Here is an 18,036-nt window from a genome sequence, read left to right as displayed (position 1 = left end):
GGGCAACCTACGCTAGTGAGTGGGCTGCAGAAGTGACCCTCTTTCATCTCAGTGTGCTACAAGATTGAAATTGGGCTTGTTCACTAACCATGACCCCATGAATAAGATTAAATACATTTAATACACACTGAATATTTCATAATAGGTTATAGGTTATAGGTTATAGGCCTCACGGTAGCATGGTGGTTAGCATCAATGCTTCACAGCTCCAGGGTCCCAGGTTCGATTCCCGGCTGGGTCACTGTCTGTGTGGAGTCTGCACGTCCTCCCCGTGTGTGCGTGGGTTTCCTCCGGGTGCTCCGGTTTCCTCCCACAGTCCAAAGATGTGCAGGTTAGGTGGATTGGCCATGCTAAATTGCCCGTAGTGTAAGGTTAATGGGGGGGATTGTTGGGTTACGGGTATACGGGTTACGTGGGTTTAAGTAGGGTGATCATTGCTCGGCACAACATCGAGGGCCGAAGGGCCTGTTCTGTGCTGTACTGTTCTAAGGATCTTCTAAGGATCTAAGAAAATACTTCAGCATTCATTTAATAATAGAACTGTCATCAACTTCAAATGGTAAAACAAAAATATAAACACTTGGAAGCAGAGGGAAAGCAATGCCCTCAGTCAATCTTGTGTATAATCAGATCACACCTCACTTCACTTTCCCTTGCTTTACTTCAGACATACTGGGCAAAATTCTCCGACCCCCCCGCAGGGTCGGAGAATCGCCCGGGGCCGCCGAAAGTCCCGCCCCCGCCGTGGCAGAAATTCTCCGCCACCCAGGAATTGACGGGGGCGGGAAACACCACCCGCCGATCGGCGAGCCCCCTGCAGCGATTCTCCGGCCCGCGATGGGCCGAAGTCCCGCCGCTGGGAGGCCTCTCCCGCCGCCGTGGTTTGAACCACCTCTGGTGGCGGCGGGATCGGCGGCGCGAGCGGGCCCCCGGGGTTCTGCGAGGGCACGGGGCGATCGGACCCCGGGGGGTGCCCCCACGGTGGCCAGGCCCGCGATCGGGGCCCACCGATCGACGGGCGGGCCAGTGCTGTGGGGACACTCTTTTTCTTCCGCTGCCGCCATGGTGGAGGCCATGGCGGAGGTGGAAGAGAATCCCCCAGCGCGCATTCACCGGTAGTTACGTCAGCGGCAGCTGACGCACCAGCGCATGCGCGAACCGGCGAAGGCCTTTCAGCCAGCCCCGGAGCCGGGCGTCAAAGGCCGCTGGAGCCGGTTTGGGCGCCAGTCGGTGTGGTGCCAACCGCTCCGGCACGGGCCTAGCCCCTCAATGTGAGGGCTTAGCCCCTAAAGGTGCAGAGAATTCCGCACCTTTGGGGAGGCCCGACGCCGGAGTGGTTGGTGCCACTCCGCTACACTGGGACCCCCCGCCCCGCCGGGTAGGAGAGAATCCCGCCCAAAGTTCGGAAAAAAACAATGTGGATGGAAATCAGCGGAATGTGGTAACCCTGCGCTTGGGCAATGATCAACAAAATGTCTCCTGGGCCGCACTCAGAACCCGGATGGGCCGCATGTGGTCCCCAGGACGCAGATTGCCCACCGCTACAGTACCGTCTCAGTGGGGCTGAATGGCCTACTCCTGTTCCAGTGTCCCTACTGTCCAGTTAGCAATAATATTACATTTGTATCTGCTGCTTATCCATCCTGCGCTAGTGGAAATGGCCTCTCCACGTTGACTTCATCTGAGCCCTTTGTTGCTAAAACAGTGTGTCTTAACCTGTATGTGGTGGACAAATGACTGCAAGCCTGTTTCATTAAACAATCAATATTTATTCACGTGCATTCAATGTTAAGTGCACCACGCAGCTCCGGCGTCGATACTCAGCCCTGTACTGCCGCTACAGGTCTGCGTCGGCGCCGGGCAACATGGCAGAGCCCGACAGCATGCCCGCACAGGCGGAGGTAGGCCGTCTCCAGATCGCGGGAGCCCGCTGATTGGTTGCCCCCGAATCGATGGCGGCGATTCTCCAGTCGCCGGAGAATCGGGTCCCGGCGTCGGCGTGGCAGGAATTTCCCTCGTCACTGGCGATTCTCCGACCCGGCGCGGGCTCGGAGAATCCCGGCCATGAGCTGTGGCAGGGCTAGATTTAGGATCGGGATGAGCTGGCAAGATGGATACAGAACTGGCTAGGTCATAGAAGGCAGAGAGTAGCAATGCAAGGGTGCTTTTCTGATTGGAGGGCTGTGACTAGTGGTGTTCCGCAGGGATCAGTACTGGGACCTTTGCTGTTCGTAATATATGTAATTGATTTGGAGGAAAATGTAACTGGTCTGATTAGTAAGTTTGCAGACAACACAAAGGTTGGTGCAATTGCAGATCGTGGTGAGAACTGTCAGAGGATACAGCAGGATTTAGATCAGTTGGAGACTTGGGCGGAGAGATGGCAGATGGTGTTTATCCAGACAAATGTGAGGTATTGCACTTTGGAAGCTTTAATACAGGTGGGAATTGCACAGTAAATGGCAGAACACAGGGAGAATATGCAAACTTCACACGGACAGTGACCCAGAGCCAGGATCGAACCTGGGACCTCAGCGCAGTGAGGCAGCAGTGCTAACCCACTGCGCCACCGAGCTGCCCTTGCTTTTCTAGAATGGATAACTTCACATTTTTCCACATTGTATTTCATCTACAATTTCTTTTTGCCCATTCACTTAATCCACATCCCTTTGCAGACACTTTGTGTCCTCCTCACAACTTGCTTTCCTCACGCTCTGTATTATCAGCACACATTTGCTAGTCAGTCCCTTCCAAGTCATGAATATAGATTGTAAATAGTTGAGGTCCCAGCACTGATCCCTGCAACACTCCACTAGTTACACTTTGCCAACCTGAAATTGACCCATTTATCCTGACTCTGTTCCCTGTTAGTTAACCAATCCTCTATCCAAGCTAATATATTACCTCACCACCTTGATCTCTTAAATTACGCAGTAAACCGTTATGTGGCACCTTATCGAATGCCTTTTGGAAATCCAAACACACAACATCTAATGGTTCTCCTTTATCCAGCCTGCTTATTACACCCTCCTAGAACTCAAATTAATTTATCAAATACCATTTCCTTTTCACAAACCATGTTGATACTGCCTGATTGAATTATGATTTTCTCAATGTCCTGCGATTATCTCCTTAAGAATTACTTTTAACATTTTTTCAATGATAGATGTTCGGCTAACTGACCAATAGTTTCCTGCTTTCTGTCTCCTTTTCTTGAATAGTAGCATTACTATGTGGGCAGCACGGTAGCACAGTGGGTAGCACTGTTGCTTCACAGCTCCAGGGTCCCAGGTTCGATTCCCGGTTTGGGTCACTGTCTGTGTGGAGTCTGCACGTTCTCCCTGTGTCTGCGTGGGTTTCCTCCGGGTGCTCCGGTTTCTTCCCACAAGTCCCGAAAGACGTGCTGTTAGGTAGTTTGAACATTCTGAATTCTCCCTGTGTACCCGAACAGGCACCGGAATGTGGCGACTGGGGGCTTTTCACAGTAACTTCATTGCAGTGTTAATGTATGCCTACTTGTGACAATAAAGATTATTATTTCTTTAACTGGGCCTTCCTGTAAGATCTTTGGAGACAGCCCATTAGGTCCGGAGGCTTGTCAGCCTTTGACCCCATTATCATTCTTAGTACTTCAACCTCTAGTGGAACTGATTGTTTTAAGATCCTCCCTTTTGGCGTTGCACTGCTGCCTATGATGCTGAGGATCCGGATTCGATCCCGGCCCTGGGTCACTGTCTGTGTGGAGTTTGCACTTGCGCACGTGCCTGCGTGGGTTTCACCCCCACATCCCAAAGATGTGCAGGTTAGGTGGATTGGCCACACAAAATTGCCCCTTAATCGTAAAAAAATTAATTTGGTTCTCTAAATTTATAGTAAAACAATCCTCCCTTTCTCGCCCTGCTTTTCTTTTATTTTGTGATGCTTTTCCATTGAAGACAGATACAGAATATTTGCTCAAAGTCTCTCCCATTTCCTTGTTTCTGGTTATTAATTCTCCAGTCTCATCCTCCGAACATTTACTCTTCCTTTTTATATACTTGGAGAAGCTGTTTTTTTACATTTCTTGCTAATTTACCAGCATGTTCTAATTCCTCCCTCATTTGTTCTTCCTTTGCTGTTTTCTTTTTTTCTATAAATGTTTTTATTCTCCATTTTCACATTTTCCTTCAAAATTTATGCCCCACCCACAGACAGTAAACGGTAACAAATACAAAATCAATCCCCTTAACAATAACAATGATCCCATCCTCCCACCACCCCAAACAACGGCCAACCTGTCAATATATGCATCCAATAAAACAAACCCTCCCACGGTGGAAACAAAAAACAAAGGAGAAAAAGAAAAAAGGAGTCCGGGACCACCCGTGGTCACCATAGAGTCCACCCCCCCCCCCCCCCCCCCCTCACACACACTCAATGCCGTCCAACCTCTGAAAGAGTGCTGTACATGATACCCAAGAGTTGTAAACCCCCCCCCCCGCCAACTCCTCCCGTCCATTGCCTCTTGTAAAACTCCTCCCCCCAACCTCGGTTCCTTCCCCCCAACTTTCCACTCCGGCTACACCGCTCGGACCCTGTTCTGCCAGGCTCCGATGGCCGCAGCCCCTCCCCCACCTCACTCCCGTTCACTGGCCGGCTTAAACCGGCCAGCGTGGAGGCCCCTGCCTGGGTCTCTTTTCCCCCTTGCCTGGCCCTAGGAAAGCCCAGAAATCCCCGTTTAGCACACAAACCCCGCAAATCCACCTACACCCCAAAAAGCCCCATCACTTCCCTTGTCCAAATATATACAACATCGGCTCCTTTAGCCCATACACCCGCACACAGTGAAACAAAAAAAAAGAAGAAAATACAGTCATGAGGTTACATCGGCACATGGCCATTTCTCAGTTCTGCCACAATCCTTCTGCCTTCACAAACTCCTCCGCTGCTTCCGCCGTTCCAAAATAAAAGTCCTTGAGCTTATAAGTCACCCTCAGCTTTGCTGGATATACAATGCCACACTGCACCTTGCTAATGTACAGTGCCCTCTTCACCCGGTTGAAAGCAGCTCGCCAGCTCCACCGTAAAGCCCTGGTATACACGTATGCCAGCTCCAGCCCACTGCACCGCCCGCTTCTGCTTGGCCCAGCACAGGACCTTCTCCTTCACACTGTACCTACGGAAGCACAGAGTCACTACCCTTGGCGGCTCACTCGCCTTTGGTACAGGCCTCCACGACCGATGAGCCCGATCCAGTTCATATCGGGAGGAATCCTCCCCCTCCCCCTCCCCCAATAGTTGCGCCAGCATTGCAGCAAAATACTCAGTCGGCCTCGGCCCTTCAACTCCTTCGGGCAGCCCCATAATCCTCAAATTCTGTCGCCTGGACCTGTTTTCCAGGTCTTCCATTTTTCCTCGTAGATCATTGTTAATCTTCAGCACCTTCCGCATCTCCTTCCCCATCGAGGTAAATTGATCACCGTGCTGCAATAATGTCTCCTCCACTTCCTTCAGCGCCTCCCCTTGCACCCGCACCTCCGCCACTGCGCTCGCCACCACCGTCATCACTGGGGAAATCGCCTCCTCCACCAACACACTCAAAACCGCCCCCATCTCCTTCCTCATTGTCTCCAAGTATTTTGTAAACTGCCTTTTGAATTCCGCAGCCATCACCGTAGTTATTTCTTGAGCCGTAAGCAATGCGGCCTCCCCTGGTGCTCCAGCCTCCATTTTCCTTGGTGACCCCTTGGTGACCTTTCTACTCCCCGACGGACTTTCAGCTGTTTTCACAGCCGTTTTTTTACTGGCCCTCGACATATCCCTTCCCTGTGCTTTCTCCTGGCCTTCACCACCTTCGCTGCCCCTAGGACCGGGCGTCAATCCCCGACAATGCCGTTCCCAAACGGGAGCCCTCCAACGCGCGGCTGCCTCTCTCCTGCCGTCACCGGAAGTCCCCCCTTTGCTGTTTTCTAACATGTTCCCAAACTTCTGGTGCCGGACTCCAGCTAATTAACCTGGAGCAAAGGTTTCTTGAGCTGCAGACACTTTAGGGATGGATGGTGAATACTGGCATAACCAATGAATCCCAACCCTCTTGAATAAATAAAAAAACACTTCCAGCAGATGTGGTTGTTATGGATCACACTGACCACCAACATCTCCTGCTGCCGTGCCAACTTGATTGTATAACCCATAGAATCCCTACAGTGCAGATTGAAGCCATTCGACCCATCAAGTCTGCACCAACCCTCTGGAAGTGTATTTGACCCCGAGATGAGCTTCTGACCTTGTATTCGCACCATCATTACAACCATTGATTTCTTGCTAGGCAAGGGAATCAAAAGTTATTGGGGTGGATGGGAATGTGGAACTCAACACAAACAGATCAGCCGTGATCTTACTGTGGAGCAGGCTCAAAGGGCTGAATGGCCTACCCCTCCTATTTCATATGTTCATATCAGTAAAATGCTAGGAAGTAAAGACAAGTGATGTTGATGGAGAAATGTGAGAGATGCTATGGATGATGCTATTTATAACACAGAGGTTATAGGGACATCCAATGTGTCTCCTGAAAACAGGTAATGCCTGACAAACACGATTCACTTTATTATACAATGCAAAGTAGAATGTTTCACTTTAAAAATGAAGGAATACCTTGATGCAAAATCAAAGTGTCAAAATAAATAACTGATTGATGGATAATTGCCTTCTGGATTGATAATGAACAAAGAACAAGAAAAGTACAGCACAGGAACAGACCCTTCGGCCCTCCAAGCCTGCGCCGACCATACTGTCCGTCTAAACTAAAATCTTCCACACTTCCAGGGTCTGTATTCCTCTATTCCCATCCTATTCATGTATTTCTCAAGACTCCCATTAAACATGACGATCATATCTGCTTCCAACACCTCCTCCGGCAGCGAGTTCCAGGCACCCACTACCCTCTGTGTAAAAGAAAACATACCTCGTACACCTCCTCTAAACTTTACCTCACGCACCTTCAACCTATTCCCCAAAGGAATTGATTCTTCCACCCTGGGAAAAAGCTTCTGACTATCCACTCTATCCATGTCCCTCATAATTTTGTAGACTTATATCAGGTTGCCCCTCAATCTCCGTCATTCCAGTGAGAACAAACTGAGTTTATCCAACCTCTCCTCATAGCTAATACCCTCCATACCAGGCAACATTCTGGTAAACTCTTCTGTACCCTCTCCAAAGCCTCCACATCCTTCTGGTAGTGTGGCGATCAGAATTGAACACTATATTCCAAGTTTGGCCTAACTAAGGTTCTATACAGCTGCAGCATGACTTGCCAATTTTTTTACTCAATACCCTGGTTGATGAAGGCAAGCATGCTGTATGCCTTCTTGACTACCTTCTCCACCTGTGTTGCCTGTACACCCAGATCCCTCTGATTGTCAATACTCTGAAGGATTCTGCCATTTACTGTTTATTTCCTATCTGTATTAGACCTTCCAAAATGCATTACCTCACATTTGTCCGGATTAAACACATTGGGAATTTTATTCTTGTAATAGACCTTTTCATTAAATTAACAAAAATAGACAATGCTGGAAGCATTCAGCAGCTTGTGACTCCTGTGAATAACGTGATTGCTTTTCTGTGGATGCCCAGGCAGGTATCAGCTGCCATGTTAAATTGGCAGGAGATGGTGTTGCTGTATTACAGTTCAGCAGGATTTGGAGACTGCTGATGTTTAAAAACAATGACTTGCTCTCAAGATGGAAGCAGTATTGGCAAAGCCATTATTGTTGCCCCATTGATCACTTTGGAGGGCATTAATTGTGGAACTGGAGTCCAGCATAGCCCCAGACAAAGACAAAGGTTAAAGACAATCCTTTGCGGAAGGATCAATGAACTGTTTAGGGATTGTGCAACAATGCACCCTTGGATTTTCCTCAAATTTCTCACTGTGAGATTCATTAATTTCAGTTCCATAACTTGCTACGTATGGTAAAATTTGAAGAGATGACCATTGGCCTATGAGTCCAATAACCTCACCATAGATTTTGGTCTGTTAAAGGTATCCAGAGATGTGGAGCAAAGGCTATTAAATAGACTTGAGATGTTGCCAAGAGGTCATTGAGTAGAAGAGTGAGCTGGAGGGGCTGCCCTTGTTCCTGGTGTTACTGTGCTGTCTTGAGGATTCAGTAGTAACTATTAGGTGAATTGGACATTCTGAATTCTCCCTCTGTGTACCTGAACAGGCACCGGAATGTGGCGACTAGGGGCTTTTCACACTAACTTCATTACAGTGTTAATGTAAGCCTAATTGTGACTCTAATAAAGATTGTTTTTACTAACTGTCATGATCTCACTTTGCAGGAGCGGCAGCGATTGGAAACTATTCTGAACCTTTGCTCAGAATACAATAAGTCAGGTGACAGCACGGCAGGAGCATCAGTGAGCAGCATTGAGAAGATTGGAGAGCAGCTGCAAAAACTGGCCCTGTCCCCAAGCAGAGCGTGCTCACCACACCTCGAGCCCAGTTACAATGAAACCGAGGGAAGGGCTATGTCCAGAACCTCGCACGGTTCACCCTCCTTGTTCGATTTTAGCCCGTCGGAGAGGAGATCAGCCGGGCATTGTGGCCCCCTGGATCCGGACAACTGTGCGGAGTTAAACCGTCCCCACACTGAGCGGTCTCGGCGGCTGTCGTCTCCCAATTCAACCGAGTACTCTCTGAAGCATCCAGGTGATTCTCCGTCACCTTGCCAGCACGATGGTTCTGAAGAGAGATTGAGCCCATTTGGTGACGGTGTGGAGGCAGGAGCCTCTGACGATGGCTGTAATGTGGTGAGTTTTCCTTCTTGCACTCAGCATTTCACCGGCACTGGATTTCACACCAGGCCCTCAGATTCCAATGTTGAAGGTGTGCAGCCACCTCAACCACATTCCATGGCATGGATCTGGGATCATCTCGGACTCCATGGGGATGAATCTAGTCTTCAGTGGTATGGACGATAGTGAATGGGAAGCACATTTACAAACATCAATACATCACTTAATGAGAAAGATAAAAGGGTGGGGCAGAGAATGGGAGCAAATTGCCCATTTCCTGATGCTCAACATTGCTCAACACCAATTACAACCCCCATGGTTTTTGAAATAAGGTTTTAAAAACTATTTTGTTTTGTTTCAGAACCCTGATGTTTGAAGCAGTTTTAACATCAGTTTTCTATGTTCATCCTCCAAAGGGCCATGTTCTTCTCGGTTGTTTAAGCTGCCACTTAACACATAGTTGGCCCAATGCACATTTTATCTGACTGGGTGTTACGTGACAGCAGAGTGTCAAAGAGTCAATAATCTGCTGCTCATTGACCCTGTTGTTCCAAGTTGGAATGGTGTGACCTTTCTAATCTCAGTGAGTTTGAGAGCGGGATTTAACTAAATGGGAACAAAGTGCCGTAGCGAGCGCGTTGAGCCGCATGTTTCCTGGCGCTCACAGCACTGAGAAACACAATGCTATAAAACGGCACCTGGGTTAGATAGGGGGCTCAGCGGGGAACGCGCAACCGAGGCCGTACATAGCCTCGTTTTGTGGAGCTCTGTTCACCATAACTCTTCAGTATAGCAAGAGTTCGGTGGGATCCCAATCTCTGAAGCCCCCAAAGTGACCCCTGACCTCTTCTTCCCCCCCCCCCCCCCCCCACAACGCACTATGGAAGGGTCATCCCCCCCTCCCCCCCCCATGTCCTCCTAACACCCGCATGGGCACCTCCAGCCTGATCACCACCGCACAAAAACTATCGGCAGGGTGCCAGGCGTGCACTGCCAGGGTGCCAGGCTTGCACTGCCAGGGTGCCAGGCTTGCACTGCCAGGGTACCTGGGTGGCACTAGCAGTGCCAGGCAATCACCCTGCCCAAAGGGCATGCACCTGGAGACCTCCAATCCCTGGGGAGACTCCCATGAGTGCTGCTCCATCTGGTCCCCATTTGTGGAGACCAATACTGAATGGTACTCACCCAACTCCTTGGGAAACTGCAGAATAAAGTGAGACTAGCTGTCTCGCTTTAATATGCAGATTTGCCAAAACGGTGATTGTAATTTACATTGCAACGTCTCGCGAGATTGCATTCGATCTCACGAGGTATTGCGAGCTGGATAGATCCCGGGAGTGAGGTCTCCCGGCTTCTAGCAGCCATGCTGTGCCACGTGGAGCTGCTTTTTGGGCGCAGCGTGGCCATTCGATCGTGCCCATAGATATTTCCAACAAGGGAGCATGCTATTTGGTACGCCCAGTAGAGCAATCCCAAGCTTCTCACCCCCATAAACAATTTCATCTGCTTCACATATTCATCTTCACTCTCTTTAAAGGATCCAGAAAGGTTGAGCTCACTAGTCCATGTGCCCCAGTATTCAGGGCAGTAAGAACAAGTTTTGCTCCAGTTGACATGTGTAAAAGGGAAATATAAAGACAGGTTGTATGCCAGTGGGACTTACAGAGTCGATTTCCACCGGAGGAAGGAGCTGCGCTCCGAAAGCTAGTGTTTGAATCAAACCTATTGGACTTTAACCTGGTGTTGTAAGACTTCTTACTGTGCTCACCCCAGTCCAACCCCGGCATCTCCACATCATGCCATTTAGAAGCAGAGCCAGAACATTGATATCGACACATTAGACATAGTCCTTGGCCCAAGGCTTATGGAGAAGGTCCAGATGTTCTTTCTCCCTCAGATATGTTCGCCGGAGATCGTCCATCCTCCTGAGAGTAGATGTCTCACCCAAAAAATGGCACCTCCAACAGTGCAGCACACCATCATGACTGCACTAGAGTGTCAGCCTTGATTCAGTGTACAAGTCCTGACATTGGACTTGAACCCAAGGCTGTCTGACTTAGAGAGCTATGCAGCGACATCCAACACCAAATGCTAATGTCTGGCATTCATTCGCAGCAGCTAGTTGGTCACTGCCGGTTTTTAGACATAAAAAGCATGGTTCAATCTTCAGGTCAGTCTTCAGGTCAAGGGTTAGGTTGGAGAGTGAGCGTTGACGGGATCATCAATGAGCATGTTTCAGTCATTCCCAAGCCCAGATACAGACACCTTCAAGAGTTCCACTTGAATTGACCAATGTTAACCGGCAAAAAAGAGATCAAAGACACAGAACAGGCTGAATAATTTGCTTTAATAAATTGCTATTACAGGGATAGTGGGGACTGCCAGTCACAAAGGCTTTTCCTTAAAGATTCACTGATCTCCTTTGGGGGGGGGGGTGGTTTCACATCATCTCACTCCCATCCCTCCTCAAACACAGGAGATCTGTAACCGCCACAGTGAATTTGAGACACGCTGAGAGCTACAGTCCTTTGATACAGAGCTTCACTCAGGAGGGTGGAGAAGACTGAAGCTGACACTCTGGCAATAGATGAGTCTGTTTGCACTCACTGTGAAAGATATCTCAGTTGGTAGCACTCTTTGTTCTTTAGACAGATATATAAACGGGCGGGGAACAGAGGGAAGTAGACCTTGGAAAATAGGAGACAGGTTTAGATAAAGGATCTGGATCGGCGCAGGCTGGGAGGGCCGAAGGGCCTGTTCCTGTGCTGTAATTTTCTTTGTTCTTTGTTCTTTGAGCCAGATGTATAAGCCCTCCTCCAAAGACTTGAGCACTACAGGCTGGCACTGCTGTACAGCAGCGAGGGAGCGCCCAAGCTCACTTACTGCCTACCTCCGCTCCAGGTGAGGACAGGCGTGGCAGCACTAAAAGTCACAGGGGCAGTGAGCTTTCGCCATTGCCTAGGTTACCACAGGAGACATGTACAACCTCATTCAATGAGCAACATGCAGATACAGTGTGAGAAAAACTCTGTGGTTTTGAGGTGCTGCTTGTTTCTGTAGCCTCAAGTGTCGAGTAATTCATTAACCACAGGCCTAACGAGCATAACCAAAACTCTATATGAATGCAAGTCACCTGAGAAGGAAGTCATGTGGAGAGATGAAGGTTGTTCTCCTCAGCAAAGTGAAGATTAATAATAAGAACATTACAATGAAGAAGAGGTTCAGTGGAAGTGTTTGACATGATGATGGGTTGGAGAGAAACTTTTCCCAGTGGCTGAAGGGCCAGCAAGCAGAGGGGAGACATTTTCAGAGAATGTTTTGAAAGTCTGGAGAGGAGATGAGATTGTTTTTTATTCAGAGAGTTATAGGGCGCGATTCTCCGCCCCCCCCCCACACCGGGTGGGAGAATAGCGGGAGGGCCTCCCGACATTTTTCATGCCCTCCTGCTATTCCCCCCCCCCCCCCCCCCCCCCCCCCCCCGGCCCACGCCACGAATCGGCGTTTTTTATGGCGAGCAGCGATTCTCCTGGGCCGAGCGGCCGGGCCTTCACGCCCGTTTCACCACGGCAGCAAACACACCTGCTCGCTGCCGTCGTGAAACGGGCGCCAGATGCCTGTTTGGGGCATGTAGAGGTCCAATTGGCACGGGAGCACCACGACTGTGTTCGGGAGGGGACAGGCCCGCGATCGGTGCCCACCGATCGTCGGGCCAGCATCCAAAACAGACGCACTCTTTCCCCTCCGCCGTCCGGCAAGATCAAGCCGCCACGTCTTGCCGGGCGGCTGAGGAGAAAGACGCCAACTGCGCATGCGCGGGTTGGCGTTGTCCAACCTGCGCATGCGCGGCTGACGTCATCGGCCGCGTCAGCCGCCGTGACGCTTGACGTGCGGCCTTGACGACCGTCGTCAAGGCCGCGCCACCGTGACGCACGGGGCCGCGCTCCTAGCCCCGCCCGGGGGGGGGAGAATCGGCCCCGGAAGTGGCCGTGAAGGCTGCCGTGCATCACGGGCAGTCCCACGGCAGCCTTTACGATTCTCCGCATTTGTGGAGAATCTCGCCCATAGTCCTGAATACACTGCCTGAAATGATGGTGGGAGAGTTTCAAGAGAAACTTTCAAAAAGGGCTTTTGATACCTTCTTAAGGAACGATTTACACGGCTATTGGAAAGAGCAGGTGAATGGCACTAATTGGTTGTTCTTTCATGATTAGCACAGACAAGATGGGCTGAATGGTCTTGTGTGCTGTACAATTCCATGATGCATTCCTTCACCCGTACAATATTTTCTAAATGAAAAGAGTTGCTTGTGAGTGTGAGAGACTGGGCTTTAAACAGCCAGTAATTCTGGCAGTTTCAGCACTGTCCCAGACTGAGGTCATAATAATCCAATGGTTATTTCACAGAGGAGGCCATTCAGCTCATCCTGTCTGTGCAAGCACTCGACAAGAGCTACCCAGCTAGTGCCACTGCCCCATATCTTTTATCCATGCCCCAGCGAACCTTTTCATAAAGTAACAACCCAATTTCCTTAGAAAGCCTCAATTGGCCATGCCTCCACCACACTCTCAGACAGTGTATTCCAGATCCTAACCACTCGCTGTATGAACCTGCCTCCACCACACTCTCAGACAGTGTATTCCAGATCCTAACCACTCGCTGTATGAACCTGCCTCCACCACACTCTCAGACAGTGTATTCCAGATCCTAACCACTCGCTGTGTGAACCTGCCTCCACCACACTCTCAGACAGTGTATTCCAGATCCTAACCACTCGCTGTATGAACCTGCCTCCACCACACTCTCAGACAGTGTATTCCAGATCCTAACCACTCGCTGTGTGATCCTACCTCCACCACACTCTCAGACAGTGCATTCCAGAACCTAACCTCCAAAATCCCTTATTGTCCCCAATACTACCCCATGGATCTGAAATATATAACAGCAGGTCGTCTGTATACAGCGCGATCCCATACTCGTCTCCCCCCACCTCCCCTGCCCGCTCAATCCCTCGACGCCCTTAGCGCCATTGACAGCGGCACTATCGCCAAAGCCAAGAGCAAAGGGGAGAGCGGGCACCCCTGCCTCATCCCCCGATGCAGCCGAAAATATCCCAAACTCACTTGGTTCGTCTGCACACTTGCGCCTTGTGCAGCAGCCGGACCCAGTGCCTGCCCAAACCCAAACCGCCCAACACCTCCCACAAATATGCCACTCCACCCGGTCAAATGCCTTCTCTGCATCCATTGACACCACGACCTCCACCTCTTGCCCCTCCAAAGGCGGAATGATTACATTAACCACCAACTGCATCCCCTTCACAACAACCGTTTGGCCCTCGCCTATCAACCCCCCCCCCCCCCCCCCCCCCCCCCCCCGCCCCCGCCCCCCGGACACAGTCCTCAATACGCAAGGCCAACAACATGATATCTATGTTCAGTAATGATATCAGGGGGCATCCTGCTCCGAATCCTTGTCCTATTTCAATATCGGGGAGATTGAAGCCTGCGACAGTGTAGGCGGAGATCCCGCCCCCCCCCCCCCCCCCGCTTCACTATACGCCCTCACCAGCAGTGGCCTCAGGCCACCCCCAAACATTTTATATAACTCCACTGGAAGCCCATCGGGACCCTGCAACGCATACTGTCCATTGCCTCCCTCAACCCAATTGGGGCCCAATCCCTGAACCAGATCCTTCTCTACTTTGGGCAGCACGGTAGCACAGTGGTTAGCACTCTTGCTTCACATCGCCAGGGACATGGGTTGAAATCCCGGCTTTGGTCACTGTATTTGCGGAGTCTGCACGTTCTCCCCGTGTCTGCCCTCCGGGTGCTCTGGTTTCCTCCCACAAGTTCTGAAATTGGACATTCTGAATTCCCCCTCTGTGTACTCGGAACAGGTGCCGGAATGTGGCAACTAAGGGCTTTTCACAGTAACTTCATTGCGGTGTTAATGTAAGCCTACTTGTGACAATAAAGATTGTTATTATTATTGGGAAGCTCCAGCCCATTCAAAATCTGCCGCGCCCCCCTCCCCCGGCCGGAGGCTCCGACCCGTATAATCTTCAAACATGCCATTCATCCACTCCGGGTCCAACACCATCCTGCCCTTATCGTCCTTTACTCTGCCAATCTCCCTCGCCACCTCTTGCATCCTCAACTGGTGGGCCAGCATCCTGCTCGTCATCTCCCCGTACTCGTACGCTGCCCCTCTGGCCCCCCCGTTACTGCGCCACCGCCTTCCCCGTGGACAGCAACCCAAACTCCATCTGGAGCCTCTGCCTCTCCTTTAACAGCCCCAGCCCCCAGGGCATCTGAATACCTCCTGTTTCATAGAATTTACAGTGCAGAAGGAGGCCATTCGGCCCATCGAGTCTGCACCGGCTCTTGGAAAGAGCACCCTACCCAAGGTCAACACCTCCACCCTATCCCCATAACCCAGTAACCCCACCCAACACTAAGGGCAATTTTGGACACTAAGGGCAATTTATCATGGCCAATCCACCTAACCTGCACATCTTTGGACTGTGGGAGGAAACCGGAGGACCCGGAGGAAACCCACGCACACACGGGGAGGGTGTGCAGACTCCGCACAGACAGTGACCCAAGCCGGAATCGAACCCGGGACCCTGGAGCTGTGAAGCAATTGTGCTATCCACAATGCTACCGTGCTGCCCTTAGGATCTCATCTACAGCCTTGCCATCACCCGCTCTGCTTTCTCCCTCTGCGCCCGAATTGAAATAAACTCCCCCCTGACCACCGCCTTGATTGGCTCTCAAAGTGTGGCGGCTGTGACCTCCCCCGTTGTTTAACTCCACGTACCCACGTGCGTGGGTTTCCTCCGGGTGCTCCGGTTTCCTCCCACAGTCCAAAGATGTGCGGGTTAGGTGGATTGGCCATGCTAAATTGTCCGTAGTGTCCTAAAAAGTAAGGTTAAGGGGGGGGGTTGTTGGGTTACGGGTCTAGGGTAGATACATGGGTTTGAGTAGGGTGATCATTGCTCGGCACAACATTGAGGGCCGAAGGGCCTGTTCTGTGCTGTGCTGTTCTATGTTCTATGTATCCCCAAATGGCGGCCCGCAGCTGCTCACACATCTGTTTATTTGCTAACAGCCACACATCCGGCCTCAACTGCGGGCCTCCTTCCCTGATTCACACGCATCTCCACCCAATGCGACGCATGGTCAATGACTGCAATCGCCGAATACACCGAGTCAATCACCCCCGCCAGCAATGCCTTGTGTAACACAAAAAAATCAATCTGGGAGTCCACCCGGTGCACGTGGGTGAAGTATGAAAATTCCTTCATCCTAGGTCTGCCGAACCTCCACGGTTCCACAAACCCCATGTGCTCCATAAACCTATTCAGCTCCTTGGCCACAACCGGCACCTTCCCTGACCTCGGGCTCGACCAATCAAGTTGGGGGTCTACAATCGTTTTAAAATCCCCCTCCCATGATCAACCAATGTGAGTCCAAGTCCGGAATCTTCCCCAACACCCGCCTCATGAAATCGACATCATCCCAATTTGGGCCCTAAACGTTTACCGGGGCCTAAACGTTTACCAGGACCACCGGCAACCCTTCGAGCTTCCCACTCACCATCACAAACTTTCCTCCAGAATCTGCCACGATGTTCCCCACCTCGAACTCCACCCGCTTAATCACCAACACCACCACCCCCGTCGTCTTCATATCCAGCCCTGAGTGGAACGCATGCCCCACCAATCCTTTCCTCAGGTCCCCTATCTTCAAGTGTGTCTCCTGCATAAAGGCTACGTCTGCCTCAGACTCCTCAGGTGCACAAACAAACATGATCGTTTGACCGGCCCGTCCCCCCCCCCCCCCCCCCCCCCCCCCCCCCCAGCCTCCACTGCACAAGTATCCCAAAGTACGGCTGCCTCTCAGACTGTTTGGAATTGTACCTTTTGTTTTACATTGTCTCTCCACGCACATCCTGTTACTTACAGTCCCTCCTTGAACGCAGCGAATATGCCTTTGAGTGGATGGCGAAGATAATTGTGATAGCATACCTTGAAAGATATGCTGTCCGGAAGGAAGAAAAGAATTGTAGCGGATCTAAAACAAGCTAAATATGATACAGCATGGTCAGGGAACACTTTCCCTGTGGGCTGGACAAGTGTAACATTCCATACATGGTTTGCACTGACAGCTGTAGCTGTTCATATTGTTTTATAAAAGGAAAGAGCAGTACACAGTCCAGCAGGATTTCCACATCACTTCCCGCCCTTGGCATTGTTTTATAATGGCTGTGATAATGGCCTCCAGCTCACTGTTGGGTGGAGCAATGTTCTGAGCTGAGGGATTTCAGTTTGTGCTCAGCACTGCCCCTTTCCAAAGTGATCTGCAGTTTCCAATGGAATCAATAAGAAACTGAATGGTTCGAGTCAAGGGAATAAAATGGGGAAAGGGATATCGGGGGGGGGGGGGGGGGGTTTGCTTAAATTATGCCAGTCCATAAACCCCATGATGGGTTCTCTGGAGAAAGGACTTGCACATGGGGCACCGGGGGTGCACTCGTGTTGGTGTGAGGGAAATGTGGCAGAGTGTAATGGGTGTCAATTGCACAGTCAGCACCACTACTTGCTGAAAGTAGACATCACCACACGACAGCTGTGAGACAGAAGCATGGCACAGGACTGTTCGTTACACACTGCACCTCTCAATCCAACTAAGCATTCAGACATATAAAAGAGAAATAATGAAGGAGTTTGAAGTGAGCTTCGGAAGAGTAATAGGGAAGGGACAGATCAGACAGAATTACTGCACACAGTGAATAGAGAGATCAGATAGAACTACTGTACACAGTGAATGGAGAGATCAGATAGAATTACTGTACACAGTGAATGGAGAGATCAGACAGAACAACTGTACACAGTGAATGGAGAGATCAGACAAAACTACTGTACACAGTGAATGGAGAGATCAGACAGAACTACTGTACACAGTGAATGGAGGGATCAGATAGAATTACTGTACACAGTGAATGGAGAGATCAGATAGAACTACTGTACACAGTGAATGGAGAGATCAGACAGAACTACTGTACACAGTGAATGGAGAGATCAGATAGAACTACTGTACACAGTGAATGGAGAGATCAGACAGAACTACTGCACACAGTGAATAGAGAGATCAGTTAGAACTACTGTACAGTGAATGAAGAGATCAGACAGAATTACTGTACACAGTGAATGGAGAGATCAGATAGAACTACTGTACACAGTGAATGGGA

General features: G+C 50.4%; 1 protein-coding gene across 1 annotated transcript in view; it reads left to right on the top strand.

The window, feature by feature from the left end:
• The window catches only part of phldb2b (pleckstrin homology-like domain, family B, member 2b), a 329,018-nt gene that overhangs the window by 159,425 nt on the left and 151,557 nt on the right, over nucleotides 1–18,036 (top strand). The window contains exon 8 of the mRNA XM_038802341.1: nucleotides 8,329–8,799. Within this exon, the coding sequence (XP_038658269.1) occupies nucleotides 8,329–8,799 (471 nt within the window). The remainder of the gene's footprint in view (nucleotides 1–8,328; nucleotides 8,800–18,036) is intronic.

Source organism: Scyliorhinus canicula, chromosome 7 (genome assembly GCF_902713615.1).
Source record: "Scyliorhinus canicula chromosome 7, sScyCan1.1, whole genome shotgun sequence".
NCBI lineage: Eukaryota > Metazoa > Chordata > Chondrichthyes > Carcharhiniformes > Scyliorhinidae > Scyliorhinus > Scyliorhinus canicula.
This window is presented reverse-complemented; position numbering and strand designations above follow the sequence as displayed.